This window comes from Sylvia atricapilla, chromosome 2 (assembly GCF_009819655.1).
Source record: "Sylvia atricapilla isolate bSylAtr1 chromosome 2, bSylAtr1.pri, whole genome shotgun sequence".
NCBI classification, from domain to species: Eukaryota; Metazoa; Chordata; class Aves; order Passeriformes; family Sylviidae; genus Sylvia; species Sylvia atricapilla.
In genome coordinates, this window is record NC_089141.1 from 26,980,716 (window position 1) to 27,002,357 (window position 21,642).

Below are 21,642 nucleotides of genomic sequence, written 5' to 3' on the forward strand. Positions count from 1 at the left end.
CCGGCGGAAGGGGCGGCCCGGCGGCGGCGCCGCTCTTCCCGTCCCCGCGGCACCGGGGGTCATCCCCATGGCGGCGGCGGCGGCAACGCTGCTGCTGCGAGCGGCGGGCCGGGCCCTGCTGGGCCGTGCCGCTCCCCTGCCCCGCGCCGAGCGGAGCATCAGCGACTGCGGCGGGGCGCGCTGGGCTCCCGCGCGGCCCGGCCTCCCCGTGCCGCTCTCCTCGCCCCTGGCAGGGCTCTCCCGGCCCATCCGCGTCAAGGAGCCGCCCAAACGCAAGCCGGTAGATCGGTGGACGAAGAAACGGGCCTTGTTCGGGGTGTACGATAACGTGGGGATCCTGGGTAAGACACACACCCCGCCTGCACCTCCCCAGCGCTCCCGGGGCCGGAGGGGAGCGGGGCTGGGCTCACCTGCGGGCGGGCGCCTCTGCCAGCAGCGACAGGGCGGGGAGGATTTGGGCCGGCCACCCTGGGATCAGCCTTCTCCAGTGCCTGGCTTCATCTGTCTCTGCTCTCCTGTTCTCAGGCGGCTTCCAGATCCACCCGAAGAATCTCATCATGGGGCCCACTTGGCTGCGAGGCTGGCGGGGGAACGAGCTGCAGAGGTGCATCCGCAAGAAGCAGATGGTGGGCGATCGGATGTTTGCAGAGGACTATCACAAACTCAACAAGAGGATCCGGTACTTGTACAAGCGCTTCAATCGCACTGGAAAGCACCGCTAGAGAACAGCAGTGGCTTCAGCGTGTGGAGTGTAGTTTTGTGGCACTGCAGTCAGAATAAAGCCAGCTTTCACACAGTTGAGTTCCCAGTGCTTTCTACAACCTTTGCTGCTTATTTCTATCCTAGTCCCAAGGTTCTGCTGCTGCTCCAGGCCTCAGCTCCTCTGTTCCCCCTCAGTCATTTCTAACGTAGTTCTTGCAGGCATCTGTTTCAACCTGCATCCCTGAACTTGACCCTCTGGTCCTCTGGCTTTTTGGCCAGGCTTTGACCATCCTTTCAGTCTCTGAGCCCGAGGTTCACACATCTAACGTGACAATTGCAGTATTCTCCAGCTTACCCTCATAGCCAAATTTTTCACGTTACTGCCATGAGGTCCTGCTAATATGTCTTCCCGTCACAGCTTTCCCATTTGCCCTCCACTCATGTGTGGTTAAGTATGAACGATCCAAATGTTAGTTGAAATGCATCAAAACTTATGTTAAGAATGGGATTTCTCTCATTCCACACTCATGATGTCTTGATCCCCTGCTAATGACGCTTAATGACGAAATGGCCTTTTGTTTATAATTTAGGCAAGATTTGCAAAAGTAATTCAGGTATTTAAATGTTTTTAAAAATTCTAGCTTCTAGTTTTCCCTAACTGTTGCCAGTTCCTTTAGAGGAGAAGTTACGGTGAGTCACAGCTGGCATCTCTCTAGTCCAACATCACACCACTGTACACTTGGGAAAAATCCATTAGATGAGCAGGCATTTGTGTATCAATTCTGCCTTGGTCCTTAATTTAGTTGCTAAGTAATTGGGGAGTTATCTGCTGACTTGATGTATCTTGCTGCAACGCTGCTCTGTTTCCAAAAGCATTTGGTTGGAAGTGGCAGGGAATGAATGGAAAGAACTTTCCTTAGGCCTAAGCCTGAGGAAAGTGAAGGCAAACTGTTTAAACAGCTGAAGTCCACGTTCACTGGAACAAGGTGACAGACCTGTGGGACTTGCCAAAAGGCATTACGGATTCAGGAAGCTTGCACAAGTGGAGACTGAGCAGGTATAGCAAATCCTTGACTAAAAATATGTCAGAAACTGGAAAAGTATCAGAGAAAGTATCTTGTACCCTTTCTCTTAGTCCCTAAGCACCAACCTGGCAAGGGCTCTGTAGCCACTAGTTCTGTAAGCTCAAGCGTATTTGCAGTGGTTATTGGAATGCTCCTCAGACTGCAGTGGAAAGGCTGGCAGGCTACAGAAGCTTCTTTCTCAACTTGTCCCTTCCATCTGAAGGCAGAATGTAAAAACCTGGAGTTCTGAGGTCAGTGCTCGTCTGCTCCTATCTGAAAATCACGTCTCTAGTCACAATGCTGCATTGTTCTTCACCTTGTAACCATGATTCTTCTAGTTACCATGTTGTAATCTGTAACATATCTGTTTTGTGTACCTAAAAATCTGTGAGATCTGACACTAAAAACTTACATGACTGTCCTGCATCACCTTATGGAAGGATAACGTAGTGTAGATGTGAGCCCACGCTTGTCACTCTCTACTCACCACACAAAATTCTCTATGAAGAGTCGTCTTGTTCCAGTGATCTCCTGCTCCCTTTTTTGTCCTGAATTGGAGAATCTCCCCTTCTGATCCAGGAGGCTTTACCAGAGATTTAGATGGAAAAACCCCAAACACATTGCTGTTCTTGGGGCTGCTGTGGGAGCCTCCTTTCTCCCAGCAGGCTGCAGAAGCTCTATTGGGGCTTGTTCAGCTTCGCTTTCATGACGTGCTGTATGGTGGAAGTCGGCCAGCAGCACCATCTCTTAATTGCAAGGACAGCGGCTTAACCAGAGCCAACAGACACACTGCGGAGGTGGGATTTCGGGAGCGCTCCGCACCACAACGGCACCAGCCGGGCTGGGCTCCAAGAGGAAAACTGCACGGGGCAGGTAACGACGATCAGGCCCTGCATGACGTACACGGAGCGCAGCGGACCCGCTCGGGGATGTTGGGGCCGGCGGGTCCAGCGGCAGGGCCGTGGGTCCGGTGCGAGGCCGGGCCCGGTGGGGCGGAGGGAGCGTCGGGCACTCCCGGCCCGGGCACCCCGGGACCTCCGCAGGGGGCGGGGCCAGGGCGGGGGCGGGGCGCAGTGCGCTGCTCCCATTGGGCAGCCGCACGGCGGGGCGGGGCTTCACCGATGGCGGTATAGGGGCGGGGCTAACATTTTGGTCGTTTCCGCAGGGTGCGGAGCGTTGATTGGCTGAGGAGGAAACCAGGGGGCGGTGCCGAGCTGCCGCACCCGGCGAAACAACTTTTGATAGGCTGGTGGCTCTGTGGGCGGGGCCCTGCCTGTTATAAGTGCGGGGTCCCGGGGTTGGGGGACTGTCGGTGCGAAGCTCTGTGTTGGGTGCCCCTCGGTTCTGTCCGGCCCGGCCATGTGAGTGTCTGCCCGACCGGCCGCGGGCGAGATGCAGCGGGAGCGGCGCAGGGGTGGTGGCTGGAGCGTGAGGGAGGGGGTCAGTGCAGAGCCCGCGTCTTGGCCGGCGGTGGTGGGGTCGGGTGGCGCATTGCAGCAGCCGCAGGCAGGGCTGCCCGCACCGCCCCCGGGCGGTCCTGCTCCCCCGCCGACTGCGTGGGGAGTGGGTGTGTGGGCCGTGTCCCAGTGGTGATGTGCGGGGTCCCGGCTGGAGCCAACCTGGCTGGCTGCCACCACTGCGCCCAGCTCGGTGCCTGCCTGGTCTCCCCGGAGTGCCCCGCGCTGCCACCCTGTCCCTCTTTCCCCAGCTTCGATCCCCTCTTCTGGTCACGTCCGTGCGCCCAGTCGCTGTTCCCCCCGGGAAGCCGTAGTGCTTGGGGCGACCGCACCCGCAAGCTCCTTTGAAGAGGGGCCGGTTCTATTTTCACTACCCCCCTGCTTTAGCCTCTCCCAGGAGCCCGCCTGTTCCCCATCCGGCGGGATCCAGCGACGGTGCAACCTGGGAACACTGGGGATTCGCGTGGATTCTCTCTCAAGCTTGCGTTTTCTCTTCCCTTAATGTGTGTGTTCCCTTAGGTCTGAGCCAGCTCAGCAGCCTGCTCCCGGGGCTCCCGAAGGAGGAGCTCCTGAAGGAGGAGCTCCCGAAGGGGCAGCCCCCGGTGGGGGTCCCCCCGGGGCTCCCCCCAATCTGACCAGCAATCGCCGCCTGCAGCAGACGCAGGCCCAGGTGCAGGAGGTCAGTAGCTCTGCCTGATGGATGCCTGGACCCTTCTCCCGCTGCTCTCCGGCAGCGATGTTCTTCACCGGTGTCTGTCGATGAGGAGGTGGCTCCTTTCATCGTGCCAAAGATTAATTAATTCTCAGTACTCAAAAATAGGGTGGCAGAGCTATTAAAGAGGCTGGAGGAGAGATTGCTTTATGTTTAAAAGCCACTTAATTCTAGATATGACTTCCAAGGGCCAGGCTTGCTAGATTTTTTTTTTTTGGTACCTCGTTATCGTGCGTCTCTTATGGAAATAAAGCTGTACAGCATCCAGGACAGCTCTTAATCCCTGCGGGCTGCTTCAAGGGAACACTGTGTGCAGTGATGTGGGGGAACCCTTGCCTGGCTTCCCGGGATCAATGTCAGTGGCTTGGCTGCTGACGCGCAGTAGCGCCTTTGTGCCTCACCGGGGCAGCAACATGAAGCTCATAAGGTAATTTTTGCAGCTCTCGGGGAGTGAGCACATGACTCCTCTCATAAGGAGGGTGGCTTTGGCTTGCTGCTGGAATGGAGAGCTCTTATAAGCAGATGAGAATGTGAGGCTGAGAACCTGGTTGAAGTGTACTTGAACTGATGTTTTAAGAGTGAGTCGGATTTTTTTTTTTTTTCATTTCAAAGTAGGCAGTGACTTGAAATACTTGAAATTACTTCTTTTACCCCGATCTTCCCTCCTCCTTGTTTGTGTTTTTTGTTTGTTAGTGATGCAGCATCAAATATTGGCTAAGTTGCTGCTCTTACATTTTCAAGTGTTTTTACCAGTGTAACTTCTCCTACTATTCTTCCTTCTGCAGGTGGTTGATATAATGTGTGTGAATGTAGACAAGGTGCTGCAGCGAGACGAGAAGCTGTCAGAGCTGGATGACCGGGCAGATGCACTTCAGGCTGGAGCCTCGGTATTCGAAAGTAGCGCAGCAAAACTCAAAAGGAAGTACTGGTGGAAGAACTGCAAGGTGAGTTTCATAGTGCTGTGATCTCCTTCCTCAGGAGGGAACTGGGCTGCTCTTCTCCTGCAGGACTTTGCAAGTGTAGCTGGGGCTTACTGACCATTTCAAATGCTTAAGATTCTTTTGCTGTGGGAAGGCTTTGAGGTCTTGGCTGTCCTGCCTTCAGGGCCCTGCTTCCCTGGCTGTCAGGAAGGATGGGAACTTGTCAATCTGTTCTGAGTATTGCTCTTGGACAATCTTTTTCTTCAGATGATGATCATTATGGGAGTGATTGGTGCCCTTGTGGTGGTGGTGATTGCACGTAAGTACCAAGAACCTCAGGCTCAAAGGTGAGGAAACACTAGCTCTAGAGTACTTTAAACTTTTCCTTTTTGTTTTGAGATCTTGATGGTCTTAGTTGCATAATGTCAACTCCAGTCTTTGGGAAAGGGAGATAGAAGTGCTGGAACTCCCTCACTTAGTGTGGAAATGGTATGTTTTACCTAGTAATATGAGGAATGGGGGATGCCATCATTGTAGAAATGGGAAATTCTGCCTGCCAGGTCAGATAAACCTGTATGAGGGGCATTTACCCTGGAGTGGATGGGTTGGCAAGTTCCTTCCCTGGTGGGTGGTTCGAAATCCTCTGAGGGACCTTTGGTGTAACTTGCCCTTTTATTCTTTCCTTTTTTTCTTTTTTTATTGCTTTGTCTCCAGTCTACTTTTTTACTTAAATGTAGATCCTTCCCCTCCTGTCCCCTATTACCTTGCCTGTCTCTTCTTGCCTCTGAATTTTTCCTTTCCTTCCCTTTCACCTGGCTTCTTCATTGATTTCTTTATTGGTTTTAATTTATCTTCTGTATAGAACTCTGAGCTGCTTACTAAACATAGGTAGACTTTTCAGTAGCTGCTGCAGCTTTAAGGAGTGTCCTCTAAGTTTAGAGGAAAGGGAAGCTGAGGAAGAGTAGGTAGCTATTTGCTCTAGCTCTTCTGCAGGGAACTTTTTGCGTTTATTTTTGGGTGTAAGCTTGTCAAATAGTGCCTGTGTGAACTCTAGCAAAATAAGAATGCCTTAACACAGTGCCTTTTGGGATGAAGGACTTCAGCATGTGAGAGTCTTTAGTGTTCTGCCTAAAAAGAGTGGCAGCATGACTTGAGCTTTTCATTGAGCTTCTGAAATAAAAGCTAGTTTGTGTTGGCCAGTGGCTGTGAGCCATCTAAGCTACACGTAGTAATGTAGATTTCTCTAGCCATGGAGAGGTGAGCACTTGAAGAAATGATTTATTCTGCCTGTCCTTATTTCCAGATGACTTGCTGCCTGAACATGGCCATTTCAGTTTTTATAAAGGAGGGCCTACATGATTACCTCAGTCAAGTGCATCAGGCTAAACAGAGTTAAGTGAAAGGAGCATTGCTGCTATCTAAAAGGCATGTGTGGGAGTAAAGTCTCCACAAGCAACAAATGAACAATTAGTCTGGTGGGGAGTGTCAAATATGCCTTTCATCTATGCACACACAAGCCAGGACCCTGTAGCTTCCTACTATCTTGTAGCTTTCCAGAAGGAAGACTTTGGAGCAGTGGCAGAACAGGAATTGGTGTTTTGCTTTTGTGTGACTGGGTTGTACGTCAAGGAAGCTCACTGCCAGAGCAGATAGAGGTGAAGGGGGCTGGAGGTATTCCAGATGAGACCGAATGAGCTGCATAGCTTTCTGATTTAGAATATCCGCTTGCTCTGTTTCTGCTGCCTCAAAGCCCTAACTTTCAGCAGGAGTTAGAAAACACTTGAAATGGCTAGCTGGGGATTCAAAGGGAAATGGTGCACGGATATTGCAAAGTGACATCAGATGTCTCAGTTTGGCAACTTATGTCTCTAGAGATCTTGCTGATCAAACTGAATCCTCCTACTTGCTATGGGTTCTCTTGAGTTTAGGTCTGGAGTGTTCTGTGATGGAAGTGAATTTGTGGCCTTGGCTTTTTGTGAGCGATTCCCTTGTTCTTCTCCATCAAAAGTAACAAGAGCTGTGAGTTGTTTGAATGTGTTGTCAGACATGGGTTAAATGAGCTGCCCTGTTTCTGTAGAGTCTTCCAAGGAATATGTATCTTGTCTTTTAACTTTTTTAACAAGCTGAGCTGTAGCCTGTAATCTAAACTGGAAAGAGGGTACTCTAATTTAGAAAGCTCCGCCTCTGTTCTAGAATACACTGGGATCTCTTTAGGTTTAAGAGGAGGCTGGGAGTACACTGGATGTCCTCCCGGATAGGAGCAAAGTACAAAAGATGGGAGGAGCAGATGCTTTTTGTTTCGTTGGATGTGCTGGGGAAGGCCCTTTCCACCTCCCAGGGCACCTGGCAAGGGGCTAGGTTTTGCATGCTCACTTCCATACCCCAGCATTTTCATTTGAATTCATCTCCCTGCAATTCCCATTCCTCTCCACCTCAGGGGAGGGCAGAGATGAAGATCTGGAGTGAAGCAGCCCTCGTCCCCTGAGCACTTCCCTAATTCCCTGTGGAACTGAGATGGGATGGACGGTCAGAAGTGCATCTACTGAAGAGGAGCCAGGGCCTGCTTGTGCTACTTACTGCTCTCATTTTAGGGGGTAGACTTACAAGCTTGAGGCCCCCAGACCAGCAATTCTCTCTAACTCTTCTAAACAAGCCTTTGGTGCCCCATTCCTTCTGTCTCTCTGGGAGCTGAGGTCCCCCTAGGCTGTCTCTTTCATTTCTTTCTCTTAGATGTTGTATGTTGCCTCCCCCTCTGTTCCCTTTCCCCTCCTCTGTGTCTCTGTGCATGGGCAAAACAAATCACCAAGGCCCTCTTAGTAAAAGCAAGGGACTCTGCTGCCCACGGCATCACAGCCACTCATGCACGTGCAGTTTATTTACTTCCTCTATAAACACAACTGTAATCTCCTCTGGCATGTTCTGGAAATCAGCTCATGTACTTTTAATGGTCTCTAAGAAACACAATTCACCACCTTACTGAGTCTGTCTGGTCTGTCAGTGAACGGGAAGGGGTTGGGATACAAAACTTTTGGATTTCTTTTTTTTTTTTGTGACTTCCATAGCATACACATTCCTGAAGTTCTGTCCCTCAACGCAGTGGCTGGTTTTCCATTGTAAAATGATGGTAGTTCCAGTTGTGCTGGACTGTCTCTGGTAAGTCTAACAAAATACGAGAACCAGCAGCTCTGGAGGAAGAGCCCGAGCCAAGTCTACTTTCAGCCACCAAATGTCCAGCCACTGTCCTGTTCAGGGGACTGACTCCTGTGCATTAGTGTGTTAGTGGCAGCTCTGGCTCTCAGGCTGTGCTGTCTTTAGATTTCAATAACCTCAGATCCTTAAGCCCAGAAAACAATTTTCCATTGGTGTTGGAATATAAGTTCAGGAACCAAATGAAGACCTCCAAGAGCAGGATGCTGTTCACAACATATCTTGGAGCATCACTGGAATAAAAGTAAGTGTCCCTTTGTTTTGCTTCACTGTACATTTGAAACTCATTAAAAGGAAATGACAGAGCTTTGTCCAGTGCAGACTTCTTTTAAAATTAGTTATTTGTGCCCTTATCTGTCCTTGCTGCTACAAAAGCTAGATTGTAAAACAGTCTTCCCTGTGGCTTCTGGTTCCCTTATGATGAGTCATTGTCCAGTCTTAAACATCATTAAAATCACACCAGAACAATGAACACACCAGAACAACTCTCAGTGATGAATTTGGAGCAAGGCAGCTAGACTAATTCTTCAAAGATGGAAGTCTTCCTGGGAAAGGAGGGTGTCTGGACTGGCTGGTGGATTAAAGCAGCATGTACAGTCTAAAATTCCACAGGCCTGCAGAACCTGAACAAACGAGTCGTGCTACAATTCCTGCCAAGTTTTGTGTTGCGCTCCTGTCAGTTCTCAGCCTCATTCATGTAGGGGGATAGGGAAGATGTTTTCTTAGGACAGATGCATTTTTAGTTTGTTGATGATGCAGTGTCTAAGTCCCTAGCCAAAGCTGGGGATTGAATGCTCATTTTCCAAAACTGGCAACTGCTTTGGAGCATGGAGCTGGGGCTGAAGCATACTGCTGGAAGTTGCCCCAGGGTTGAATCCAGTTCATGAGTCATGTTGTGGATGTTTGCAAAGACTTGCATGTCTAGTCATAAATCTTCTGGTCGGCATTGAAAATATCACTCTACTGGAAGCTCTTCTGAGGTGCCATCCTTTACTGCATCAGCATTCCTGCTGCTCCTGCACTCTGTTATCCCAGACAAAACAAGGTTTTAAATGTGCTCCAAAAGCAAGGCGAAAGCTTTGGGAGAACAGTTCTTTATATGTCTAATTAAAAATTCCAGCTCTGCCTTTAAACACTGAACATACTGAACATGCCCTTGAACTGGAACAGATTGCCCAGAGAAACTGTGGATGCCCCATCTCTGGAGGTGTGCAAAGCTGGGTTGGATGGGGCTTTGAGCAACCTGGTCTAGTGGAAGATGTCCCTGTCTGTGGCAGGGAGTTGGAGCTAAGATGATCTTTAAGGTCCCTTCCAACCCATCCTGTGCACCATGCAGCTCCCATGTCAACTGCTTCGTCCTGATGTCTTCATATGTGGAAGAAAAACCTCAGTTGTACTGCTCCTAAATGGATATACCCTAAACCTTCTTGTTTCTAGATGCCTGAGGCATTGCTCTGGCCTTTCCTGAGGCCTTTTCTGGGTGCAGGCTCTCATCAGTGGTGGGGTTTGTTGTCTCAGCTGGAGAGTAACCAAATGATGGTGGGGAAGACAGATTTTTCTCCAGAGCTGGAATGAAGCATCAACAGTACTTTAATGAGCCTGGCTTCCTTGGGAAGTGACAGAGGTCTCTGCTCTGATGTATCCACTGGGGTTGGAAGCCTTAACTTGGTGAAGAGAGATAATAAGGGAGAGGTTTCATCTTTGTTCTGACCTCTAAACAAATAATTGCTCTGAGAGATGTAACAGATAAAGATACAGGTTTTACAAATAGGCAATTCAGCCATGTCTGTTGGATACCTGACCCTCCATACTCCTGATAATCTTTGACCTATTTTTGGCCTGAGATAGAGTGCAACACTTATTCAGAACACCCTTACTTGGTCCCCAGGCTCAGCCCCATAACGTCCTTTCCTTCAGTGCACAGACCCGCTAAATGATTTCTGAAGAGGACAAAGTGACACTTTCTTTTTATATTCTTTCCTCAGAGCCTTCTTTTCCAAGAGCCTTTGTACTATTTTTTTAAAACTAAATTTGCCATAAATTTATTAGAAATTTAATGAAGATTATAAGCTCTTTTTAGTTTATTGCTTTCAAGCATGCACTTGGAAACTGAAGACATTTTCCCTTCTTGTGCTTAGAAACCCCCTTTAAATATTGCATATTGTTAAATACGAAGAACTGTGACTGGTCCCCTGGTGTGTTCCGGATCACTGTGCTTCCCGTGTCCTTTCACCAGCAGCACTACTGCCCTTTTCATTTCTTCATGTAGCCTGTGAGCCTGTAGATTTTATTGAGCCTGTCCCAAGAGCGTGGTAACCCTTTCTTCAAATTCCTTCTGGGTTTGACCTCAGTCTGTGCAGACAAACCTTGACCTATCTGTCCAGTTTCTCTTAAGCCCTCCAGCAAGCAGGGTTTAGTTCTTCTAAATGTATTGGGTTTTTTTCCAAAGTGATGGTTCTCTTTTTTTTTTTTTTTTTCCTAGCTTCCCTAGACATTTATGTTGTACTTCCATGCCTTTCCTCTATTACCTTAATTCTTATGGAAAAACAATAGTTTTGACATCTGTTCCCAGTCCAAAAACCCCACATTTTTCATGTCCTCAAAATAACTCTGCTATGCCTCTTAACACACCTATGACTACTGAGCATTCACATCCCTTCAACTTTCTCCTCTTGTACAAATTCACCCCAGCTCAGACCTTTTAATATACCTTTTGCTGACCTGCAGATCCCCATACATGCATGCTTTTTTCCCTTTTCTCCGATTTTTCATGTTCTCAGTGAAACACTCCCATTTTTGGGGCTCTTACTCCACCACTCACCACTGCTGGCCTTCCCTCTTGTTTTCAGCCAGACCAAGCTCACTATACATCTGTTGAGCTCATTTGTGGTCTTGCCAGCCTACAAGAAATGCAGGGATTATTTCTGGAACAAGCGCCTGATTTCTCCCAAGACGGCAGTTTTTGCACTGATTCACGGGACAGGTAGGGCTAATCTGTTTACCAATTTGTATGCCTGCTTCCTCACACTTGTAAAGGCTTTTAACTGCATTTGCAGCTATCCTAAATGATGCCATTACTTTGAGTTCATCAGTCAAAGTCTGGTTTGCTTTTTTTTTTTTCCCCACATTTTAACACTGTTATGGAAGAGATAGAGTATGGTTTAAGCTTCCCCCAGAGAATACATCACCCCTTCTGCAGCTCTATTTCTTTATGATGAAGAGAACTTACTGTGGCAAGTAGTTATGCCTGTGATTAATCTTGCTTTAATCACCCACTTAACTATGCGTGATGCAGCAGGTCTCATCAATTTCTTGGTTATTACAAGGTTATTTATGGTTCTATGATGTGAACAATCGTGCCTTACTCTTTGGTTATTGAGGAAAGATCATGCTTACCATATGAATCACCGTATGTTTATGGTATACAGAGGACTGTTTTTTAGGTATTGCACCTGCTCTTTCTCCTTTCTTGATTTGAAGGTGGCTTTGTGAACCAAACAGCTTTGTGTCCAGTGTCAGGTTCTAGTGCTCATTCATGCACTAGAAAACACCCAAGGCATCAACTGAATTCGTGATCAAGGACTGGGTGCAGCATCCTAGCTCCTCTATCTGCCTGCCTTTTGTATTTTAATTGTGGTCAAAGTTGCTTTCAGTAACTAAACCTAGCTTTTAGCTCTGCCTCTTGGGCAGTGTTTTTTAGAGAACATGACAGTACCTTCACAGAGGCAGTTTTGAGGTTCCATTAGTTACTCTTTTTTACTTCATTTAAAACCAGACACACAAAATGCATTTTTTTTCATGTTTGCAGAAGCTCTGATTTTTTTTTTTTTTTTTTTTTACTAGTGGGGCCTCTAAGGAGTAATACATGTGTCCACATCTCTAAATGCTTATTGCAAGCCTCTCCCCCCTGCTGGGCTGCCACCCTTGCTGAAGGACACCCCCTGAATTACTTGCTTCTGTTCCTAGCAGAGAGACATTATCTTTATTTTCAAACAAGAGTTGTCAGCTGAGCACTGGGATAAAATTTGTAAAACCAGGACTATTTGTGCAATAAAGAACATAGCATTTGTGTGTGTTTATATGTAGAAGAAAAAGAATCACTCTCTGCTGGGAATTGAAAAGTACATTTAGGTAATCAAGGCAAGAGCAATACAACCAGCATGTGTTTAGCATCTCAAAGGGAAAAATTAGACAACAGTTTAGATACTGCAGTAAACTCCTCCAACTTCCCAAGGGCAGTGCATCTACCTTAATTTTTAGAATTGTTTCAGTTTTTCTTTTGTTATGATTAACTAGTTTTTAAATTCAAAAGTGGCTGTTTGCAGTGAGATTGGTTACAGGGTTCCACAGGTCTTTGCCTAAACTGCTTAAATTCTGGTATCTCTGTTTGTCCTCTGAAATGGATAATCCTGTTTTTTAAGGACATCACCCTTGCTCTCTTGATACCCCATAAAGAGCAGTGCAAACAGCATTGCAGCAGAAGTCTGAGTGTTTGTAAGAAAAGACTATGGCAAGCTCACTACAAGAAACGTGTTCTCTTATACAAAGGTCCCCAAGTTAGTTCCTGAGAAGAAGACCATTTTTGCCTATGTGGTCCAATCAAACAGGCTGAGGCTTTCCTTGGAAGCACTGTTGATTAAAGCCTGCAGTACTTTCCCGTGCTTCCCTCAGGAAGAAGACGCTCTGCAGGGTTTCTGTGGGTGGACCAGACAAGGGCTGGGAGGAGCAGAACAGGCACTGCATGACCTGTGCTGCTCTGATCCTCTTCTGCAGGATCCCATGGCAGCAGAGGTACTGTTTGGGATTTTTGGACGGTGTGCATAATCCTGCCAAACTCTCTTTGTTTCCCTCAGAGAGAAAGCAGGGAAGGTCAAGCAAACGTAGAGATCCGTTTGTCCCAGAGCTGTTGGCAAACAATCAAACAGCTGGACGTACACAGGTATGGTGTATCCCGAGGAAGGGGGGATCTACCAATGCCATAAAGGAAGCTTGAAAAGGGAGCCTTTACTTTGCATGGGATGTTTTGTCCCACACCTGGGAGTGGCAGCAAGCCTTGAGCACCTCTCCAGAGCATTGTGCGTAATTGAGATTGAGATTGTGCCAGTGGTTCTTGTTTTAAGTAGCCTCTCCTCGGGGGGGAGGAGAGGGTAGGTGACCCAGTCTTGGGATCAGAGCTGGACATGAAGAATGAGGAAAGAGCAACCAATTTAGGGAAAGCTTAACAAAGCTCAGGCTGTTGAGAGATTTATAGCTGAGCTGAGACTCCATTCCTGTTCCTTGTCGTACCACAGAGGAGGCCAGTCACACCTGCCAAACCTCTTTAATTAATGACAGACCAGAACTGTGGCAGCATCCTTGTTGGAGGGAAAAGAAAGCATGCATGCACATGTAGGTGTGCACATGCACAGAGCATAAGGAAATCGAGAGGACATCTCCCCCATACATACAGTAGATCAACTCTCATCCCTGGTGATCCCACAGCAATAGTATTTTATGAGACTGAAGAATTTGCCTACAGAAGTGAAAGCAGTGAGCCCAGGCCAACCATGGAGCAGTCTTTTGCTATGGTCCATGTGCAGCACCCCAGAAAGAAGGAAACACAGGCCCCGCAGACAAAGTGTGCAGCCTTTGCTCCAGCTGCCACCCATCTGAATGGTGGAAGAAGCTGCTGCCTCACTCGTGTCCCACCTCAGCATCCCTGCTCGGCCCACGTGGTTCCAGGCTGTTGTAGGATGGCAGCGTGGTCACTACAGCCTCAACAGTGAAGCGATGTGGAGCACTGGGAGCTGGTGCCTCATCCTGGAAAGCAGCGTTATCCTGACTGTTCGGAGGGGGTCCCGGTGGAGACAGCTTCTGCCGAGAGCGGACCCAGCGGAAGGCCAGGATAAAGGTGATGGCAATGAAATCCAGAACCAGCTCGGCAAGCTCCATCACAGACAGGACAGAGGATCCAAACCAGAGACTCCACTGGTTCCCAAGCTGGGACAGCAGAGTCACGACCTGCAGGAGATGGAGAAAGAGCAGTGATGACACCCCTCATCTGGGACTGTCTGCCTGCCTCTTCCTTCTTCCCTGTGGTGCTAGGGGGGGTTTCCCTCACCCTGCCCAAAGGAAAGTGACTCAATATCCAGCAATGCTGCTGGAACAAAAGCTGGCCACAGTGGAGGGACGTCGTCGTGGGGGGAATGGGTGGCCAGAGAAGACATGGTAGTAAAGTGTGTACCGTGAAGGCTGGAGACTCCCCATTGGTCTTGTAGTTCCACTCCTCAAAAAAGATATTCACTTTGGCAACTCCGTTCCTGTGAATGAAAGATGATGCTCAGTAACCCAAACTCCTCAATTCCTGTGTTTCCTCGCCAAGCCTAATTGTCTGTCCCCTTCTGCCCCCCATCCTTCTCCCACACATACCACCCAAAGGCTTTCTGCCATCTCTGCAGCTTCTCATTCTGCACTAAATACAATCCTTGGTACTTAAAGTGCACTTCTGACACTGTACTGTAAAACCTAATGTTTGTGGCAAAAGCTCCTGCACACCTCTCCTTCCCACTCTTTCATGAGCAGTTAATGTGCTGGGGCTTACTGTTTTCATATCAGCACCTGACCTCCTTCAATATTTTTCACTTGGGTCCCCAGTCCTCGCTGAAGTCTCGGTATATATCTACTCTGACTCAAATCCACTGCCCTTGTCCACAGGTCCCATGCCTGATCTCTTCCCATCAGCGATTTAATCTTAACTCTGACATTTCCAACACACACATTTCAGTGGGATGGTTTCCGGTTTGGACACAGTCTCTGTTTAGAGGCTCTCACCTCTTGGATGTGATATTGTATTTGTTCTGTTGTGAAAGCATGTAGAAAACCCAGTCCTGAAATGAAAGTGCAATAAATTGTGTTACGTGATCACAGTCACCTCCTGCAGGTTTAGCACCAATTGAGGAAGGACTAAATGGGAGGTGGGAGCAGTGCTGGGAAGCCAGGACACCCTCTGCTTACCTCTGAGACAGCAGAAGGCCAGCGGGAGTATCCAGCTGAGAGCTGGTATTCTGTCATTCTGCAAGGCAAGAGGAGGCTGTGTTGAAGCTGTAGGAGCCACAGGGTCAGGTCTTGCCATCCCCAGGCACACTTGGAGATTCCCTTCCATGCTGAAGTTCCACCCGCTTCCCAGCATGTGGAGTGCACAGTCCTTGGGAGCTCACCGCTAAGCCAACCCTGACGCTCCTAGCCATTTTGGCTTCCTGATGGGAGCAATATCATTTCAAGGTTGGGTCTCAGCTACTGACTCGAGTTTTTGCCCAGTCAGTGAATGCTTCCCAACACTTCCAGGAATACTTTCCAATCTTCCTGCCCGAATGACGATCAACTTACTTGCAAGGTTTCCGACACTTGCGGAAACAGCCCAGCACGTCAGCTTTGAATTCAGCCAGGAGTTTGTAATAGCAGTAACCTGAACAGCAAAGACAGTAAATCCAGGTAAGCTCACAGTATCTTTAGACAAAAGGTGGTGTGTGACAGCGAGGGGAACCCAGAAGAGGTTTCCTTCTGCAAGGGGCTGATCATCCAAGGTAAGACTGTCTTTTGGATGTCTCACACCAGGAAGCTCATTGAAGACAATGAAACGTGCTGGGACATGGGCTGACCAAACAGGTTCAGGTGGGCATGAGCTCTGCTGTCCACCTACCCCAGGCTTTGTGCTTCGTGTAGTCACAGTACTCTGCTCCATCGGGCAAGGGGTAGAAGTAATATGCACAGCCACAGCGTTCTACCATGTTGAGCTGAAAGCAGGAGCGAATGCAGACCTGGGAGGCACATAAGGTGGAAAAGGCTGATCAAGGGAACCAAACCCACTGCTGCCTGTATCACACCACACTGTTAACAGAGCCCAAGGAAAGGCATGGCCGTTAGGGGGCTGAAGCATGTCAGGAAAGTGGAGAAAGAAGGTTGCCCAGGAGGGGAGAGGGTGAGTTACCTGCTCGGTGTAGCGGGATGAGTACAGGTTTTGCACTGGCACGTCACTGCCATCCTCAGTGCAATCGCTGTAACTGCCCCCAAGGCGCACGGTCATCTCCTGCAACAGCAAACTCTCACTGCACACAACTCCACTTTGCTGTCCTGCTCCCACTCCCGTGCCACACACTGCTCATCCTTTAGTGTCTGCTCTCTCTGCTTTCTTCGGATTCCAGCTCCCCCTGCTTGCCTCCATTTCATTGTTCACTGTAAATAAACTGTAGGCAAATGCTTCTCATCTACTCCAGCAAGCTGTTCTTCTTCCTCGCCCTTCACTCCATGTGATTGGTCCCCTCCCTTACACACTGTAGGTCCCCCAAGTTAAACCTCCCATCCACAGTTCCCAGGCCTTCTGCTTGCTCACCTTTCTCATGCTGATGGAGGTCTCGATGCCAGGACGAACATTGAAACCCCCATCATCCATGAAGGCTGGCTCATTCTGGTCGTGGACCATGACCCGGGCTCCTGTCACCGTGGACAGCAGAGGGATAAAATCGTTCTGCTCGGTGCGCACCACCAGAGAGAGACCTGAGGGAATATCAGAGAGCGAGGGAGGTCATGGCCAGCTGTGGTGCAGCAGAGAAGGGAGAGCAGGATGGTTGGAAGGGAGGCTGGAAGAGATAAAGGAGAAGACAGACAATGACAAGGGCTGCACCAGAGCATGGCAGCAATAGAGGATGGCTGGAGGGAGGCCAGAGAAAAAGCTGGAGGGTCTAGAAGAGGCCAGAGAAAACTGGATTTCATCACTGTGGCTTAGAAAAAACAGAATTTGGTATTGAGAGAGATTTCATGGAGAAACTTGGAACCAGATGGAAGAAAAGCCTGACGATTTGGTCTGGAGAGGTTTCAGGGGGTTTAGGAACACAAACAGGTCAGTTTCTTGAAGGAGGAAAATGGGGAAGGTGAACACCAGGAGCACAAGCACTATGGCTCAGCAGAGGACTTCAGGAAGGGCCAGCACAAGGGCCAGAGGAAGCAAAGAGCATGAGGATCAGGCACTGATGAGGGAGAGAGAGTTCAGTGGGCAGTGGTGAAGGACAGCCATGTCCATGAGATATCTGTCCCCACATGGGTGTAAACAGCTTGGGCAGAGACACAGCAGGGCTGCAATCTTCCCCCCACCAGTACTAAGCACAGCAGGATGCCCGTAGCTTCTAGGGAAAACAGAGCTAAGCTGTTCTTACCAAAGAGTGGCTCTCACCCACCATTATTGATCCCAGGCAGCGAGGATGTCCACACACTGCTGCTGTTGTCATTAAAGGTATAGCAGTTCCCATACAAGGGGTGGTGGAAGTGGGTATAGTTCCTGAGAGGGGAACAGAAACATTCAGACGAGTGAGAAGGGCTGTGAAACCAAGGGGAAGGGCTTTCTGAAAGCAACAACTCTGTTTTCCATCCACACGGAGAGGGGCTTACAGCAGATGGGCAGTATTTGTTATGTAAACTCACATGAACAGGGAAAAGCAATTAAAATGTGCTGTAAAGATGTCATGGAGCTGGACAGGTTTCTACATGAGGTTTTTCATGCTGCTTTTCAGAGCCCAAATGGATTCTAGCAGTGCTAGCAATTACTGTATTATCTTCCTAATACTGATGAAACTCTTAGCTTTTCCTACCTCTTTTCCTCCCTTGCAGATTGTTTTCATTCCACTATCTCCTTGGGCCTTTTTGACCAATAATGGCAGGAGAAAAGTGGGATATGTTTTTACTGATTTTTTGTATCAACTCTCTTCTTCCTTTTTGTGGGCTGATATGTATCACTTTACCACTGTGGAGGGTAGAATAAAAATACTTCTACGCTGTACATCTGTGCCCACTCTGATGTTTGTACCTGTATAATTATTTAATTTGTGTGAAACCCAGAAAAAGGCAAAATCATCCTTCGAGTTTCATAGTTCCAGGTCACAGAACTTGTGGCCCTGATACGCAAAACCCACGGGAAAGACTCAAGGAAGATCATTTGTTCTTTCAAATGTGAACTGAACAAGGAACGATCTGACCTCAGAAAAGAGGTTCTCCAAAGTGGGTTCCTTGATTCCCCTCGAACGTCTGGCACACAATAAGTGCTTTCAGAGGTGTTTCCCCTACTACTTACGCCTTGTCACACGTTGCCTCATTGAAGCGGCACGCATAGATGAAATTCTCAAAGTCAGACTCGTCCAGGTCTTTTGCATCAGGCACCTGGGCCAGGATATTGATGTAGTGAAAGCTGTACCATTCCCGTACGGCATCCACTCCCGAGGAGTACGCCTGGTGGAAACAGTCGTTGTTCTCATTGCACTGTTAAGAAGGAGAAAAGCCGTGTCAGAGAAGTGTTTTTGTCCAGGAGACAAGGCTCTGCCCGTGGATAAGCTGTGCTCCCTCAGCACAGGAAGATGACCGAGGATGTGAAGAGTTCCACAGGACTCCAGTGTGTGACCAAGAAGTGATCAGCAGGATACGGAAAAAACCCAGGGCAGGTCCCCGGTGGAAGGGCAACGCCAGGTGAATAAGCGAGGCTGAGTAAAACCCGGGAGGTGGCAAGGTGTACAGGGTAATCTGCACATAAATTCTACCTGGTATAAAACCAGGAGCTTTAAATTCTTGCGTGGAGAGCCCTTCCTTCAGGGTGTGTCCAGAAAAGTTTTTGTGATCCTGTGAGAACTCCAGTTAACTGCTGAGCGATTAGCTTCAGTCCTTCAGTGTCTTTTTAAATGCAAACACAGATACCCTAGGGCGAGGAAGCTGCTACCTAGGAGCAGTTGTGACCATGATCCCATTTCAGGTGGCCCAGGACCATCAAATACTTTCTCCTGTGCTATTATTGGGCAATGCAGCAGCTGATGCTGATAAACTGCTCTCAAAAGCAACTGCAAGGCTGATGTACCCTCAGGAAGGACAAGGTTTTCCTGCTCTTGGGAAGAGATGTAGCTGACATGGACATGTCCCCTGGGGCCTGCATAAACATGGACAGAATTTGGGGAGCAGGACAGTATGGAGCAAAGGATTCACCCCTACCTTTATCTGTCATTAGCAAAAGCCAGTGGAGATTAATCAGACTTCTACGTAAGGAAAGGCACGGCCAAGGGAAGGGGAAGGGACGACTAACAAGACAAAAGTAGCCAGGCAGAGACTGGAGTGGGTAGGGCACGGGGTATCTAGGGATCTCACCAGAACAAAGCCAATTTTCCAGTCATTCTTGTCCACTGAGGGACTGTTCTCTGGCAAGTCCACTAAGTTATCCCGCTTCTGCCTCCGCAGAGGATGGCGCTGGACATGATGGAGCAGGCTCCTTGAACTACGCCTTTGTGTGGACGATGAGGACCAGTCCCGTTGCGGCAGAGACATGTTGTAGTCATAGAGGTCTAGCAGTGTCTGCTGGGTGATTTGGTCCAGCTTATCCAGCTGCTTTCGGATGGCGCTGTATCTGCACAGCAGGGAGAGAAGACCAGCAGTTTTAGGGCTGGATGCACACAAACAGCTAGGAATAAGGCGTGAAGCAAATCCCTTGCTGGGGTGATTCCGGGTATTCCTGCCACCAGCTGCAAATCTAACCCCTTGCTGGAGGCTATCTTGCAGGAGAGAAGTAAATCTGCTCTAGCCCTCCGGCAGTTTACATTGCAGCCAGCTAAGTGCACCATCAAGGAGAGCTGCCTAAGCTCACATGCCTTACTGTGAGTGCCCTGCAGCAGCAAAGGCCTCTGAAAATTGTCCTTTCCACCGGCACCACTACAACAGTGGGCAGTCGAGGGCCACGAGGAGAACCAGAATATTTGCCTTTATCCTGCACCCATCAAAGTCAAGGCAGTCAACATCTCTGCAAGTCTCTTTCTTACCTGTACGGGTTGAGGGTGCACAGCGTCACAGCCGGGAAAGTCAGCCGGTCGGAGTTCAAGTTGAGGTTCAGGTTGACAGGATAGCTGAAGTACTCCCTGTAGAGGATCCCGAACTGCCAGTACATTAAGCCGAAGGTGAGAAAGAAGAGAACGGACCAGAAGGCTGTCTTCATCTTATTCTTTTTGGAGCACACCAGACGGATAGCGCCGTGGATGGTTGTGTTGCTGCAGAAGAACTGGAATAGCTCCTGGTAGGAGCTGTAGAATTCGATGAGACCCTCCCGTTTCTCTTCTTTTTGCTGCTGCTCCTCTTCATGCTTACACTGTCTCATTTTCTCCCCTTCTGGCATCTTCCCTGCCTTCACAGACCCACTCTGCAGCACAAACTCAGCATTAGTGGGTCACGCAGCGAGACCGTGGCTCCGGGAAGCCATCCACGCCCGCTGCCCAAACCCGCTCTGCATCACCATCTTCCCCGAGCCCCGCTGCTTTCACCCTCTCCTCCCTGACCCCCACCCAGGCTGCAGGTCCCCCTGCGAGTCCTCCCGTCCCACATGTCACACGATCCTCCCTTCCCGAGGAGCCTCCCCGTCCCTCCCCGCCGGGGCCGCGGCACTGACGGGGAGCGCGGTGCCCATGGCGGGCGGCGGCGGCTCGGGCCGGGACCGGGACCGGGGCCGGGGCCGGTGTGCTCTGCCCAGCGCTGCCGGCTCTCCCGCAGCCTCCCCGGCAGGGCTGGGACCGGTTCCTTTCCAGTTGGAGCCAGCACCCCGCCCGGCTCCTGCCCTGCCAGCCTCTCCCCGCCCCTCCCGCCTGTCCCTCCTGCCTGCCCCCTCCTGCCCCTTCCCCTTCCCACAGGCGCCGCTCCCGGGGAAGAAAAGCCTCTTTAAACTCTCGAGTGTCGGCGGCGGGGCAGCGGCGGCCGGGGGACCGGGGACACGTCGGGGCGGTGACCTTGGCGGTGCCGGCGGGGTCAAGGCGCTCCCGGGGCGGCGGGGCCCCCCGGCCCCCCGAGGGGAGCCCGGCCCCGGCCAGGTACGGCCGCCGAGCAGCCGGAACCTCCTCCTCCCATCCCCTCCGGCGGGGACGCGGCGTCCCAGCCAGCCCAGGCGATGCAGAAAGAAAGTTGGCAGCGCCGGTCCCCGAGGCAGCGCCGGCCGGCCGGGACCCCACGGTCCGTCCCCCCGGGACCCTGCGCTGCCGCCGACCGGCGGTGAGGGCCCGGCTTTCATCGCCGAACTGCTTTCCAAGGGCAAAGCCGCGAGTTTCGGGCGAGATCTGCGAGAGGTGGGACAGAGAAGGCTGGGGGCGAGTCAGTGATACACCGCATCGCCTTTGGTGGTGCCTCAGCTAAAGCGATCTTTTGTGTTCGTAACTGCCTGTCCCAACCACGAGTGGGAACTTGTTTTGCTGATCTGTGCCTGGGAAATCAAGGCCTCCCGGCATTAACCCAAAGCCTTCCAGTGTTTCCTTGGACCACGGAAATGAACACCCTTAGCAAAATGTGACCGAAAGTCCCAAACACTCTCCCGTCATTATAACAGTGAAATTCCTTTACCAATCTTTACTCCAAATTATTTTCTTTCAAACCAGCTCTCTCTGAAGCTTTCACTTATTTCTTCTCTTTCTGGTTACCTCCTTCAGATAAGTCCTTGTTCAGAGTCTTTGGTTAATGAATTTTGATCCTTATTGAGTTAGCTGTGGTTTGGTTAGTGACTCAAAATACTCAGACACTTTCACCTCTTCATATTGCAAAATCCC

The 21,642-nt window shown here is 49.9% G+C and overlaps 3 protein-coding genes across 4 annotated transcripts; 2 read left to right on the top strand and 1 right to left on the bottom strand.

Annotated features, from left to right (window-relative positions):
• Window positions 1–24: 24 nt before the first annotated feature.
• On the top strand, window positions 25–796 carry MRPL51 (mitochondrial ribosomal protein L51). The gene is made up of 2 exons (XM_066339069.1): window positions 25–341; window positions 526–796. Exons 1-2 carry the CDS (start codon window positions 68–70, stop codon window positions 720–722), a joined length of 471 nt encoding a protein of 156 aa, XP_066195166.1. The 5' UTR covers window positions 25–67; the 3' UTR covers window positions 723–796.
• Window positions 797–3,086: 2,290 nt separating this feature from the next.
• On the top strand, window positions 3,087–6,384 carry VAMP1 (vesicle associated membrane protein 1). 2 transcript variants are annotated; one of them, XM_066341175.1, is made up of 5 exons: window positions 3,087–3,127; window positions 3,743–3,902; window positions 4,721–4,879; window positions 5,123–5,174; window positions 5,570–6,384. In XM_066341175.1, coding segments are annotated over exons 1-5 (390 nt in total). In that variant the 5' UTR covers window positions 3,087–3,125; the 3' UTR covers window positions 5,587–6,384. The 2 variants fall into 2 exon arrangements, with proteins under 2 accessions (XP_066197272.1, XP_066197271.1); XM_066341174.1 differs by having other exon boundaries at window positions 6,159–6,384.
• Window positions 6,385–11,590: 5,206 nt separating this feature from the next.
• Window positions 11,591–20,647, bottom strand: SCNN1A (sodium channel epithelial 1 subunit alpha). Its single transcript, XM_066341172.1, has 13 exons — window positions 20,502–20,647; window positions 19,882–20,255; window positions 19,217–19,472; window positions 18,162–18,346; window positions 17,272–17,372; window positions 16,431–16,594; window positions 16,029–16,127; window positions 15,741–15,858; window positions 15,428–15,506; window positions 15,056–15,113; window positions 14,873–14,928; window positions 14,286–14,361; window positions 11,591–14,062 (listed from the first exon to the last, which is right to left on the bottom strand). Exons 1-13 carry the CDS (start codon window positions 20,517–20,519, stop codon window positions 13,736–13,738), a joined length of 1,911 nt encoding a protein of 636 aa, XP_066197269.1. The 5' UTR covers window positions 20,520–20,647; the 3' UTR covers window positions 11,591–13,735.
• Between the last annotated feature and the right edge of the window lie 995 nt (window positions 20,648–21,642).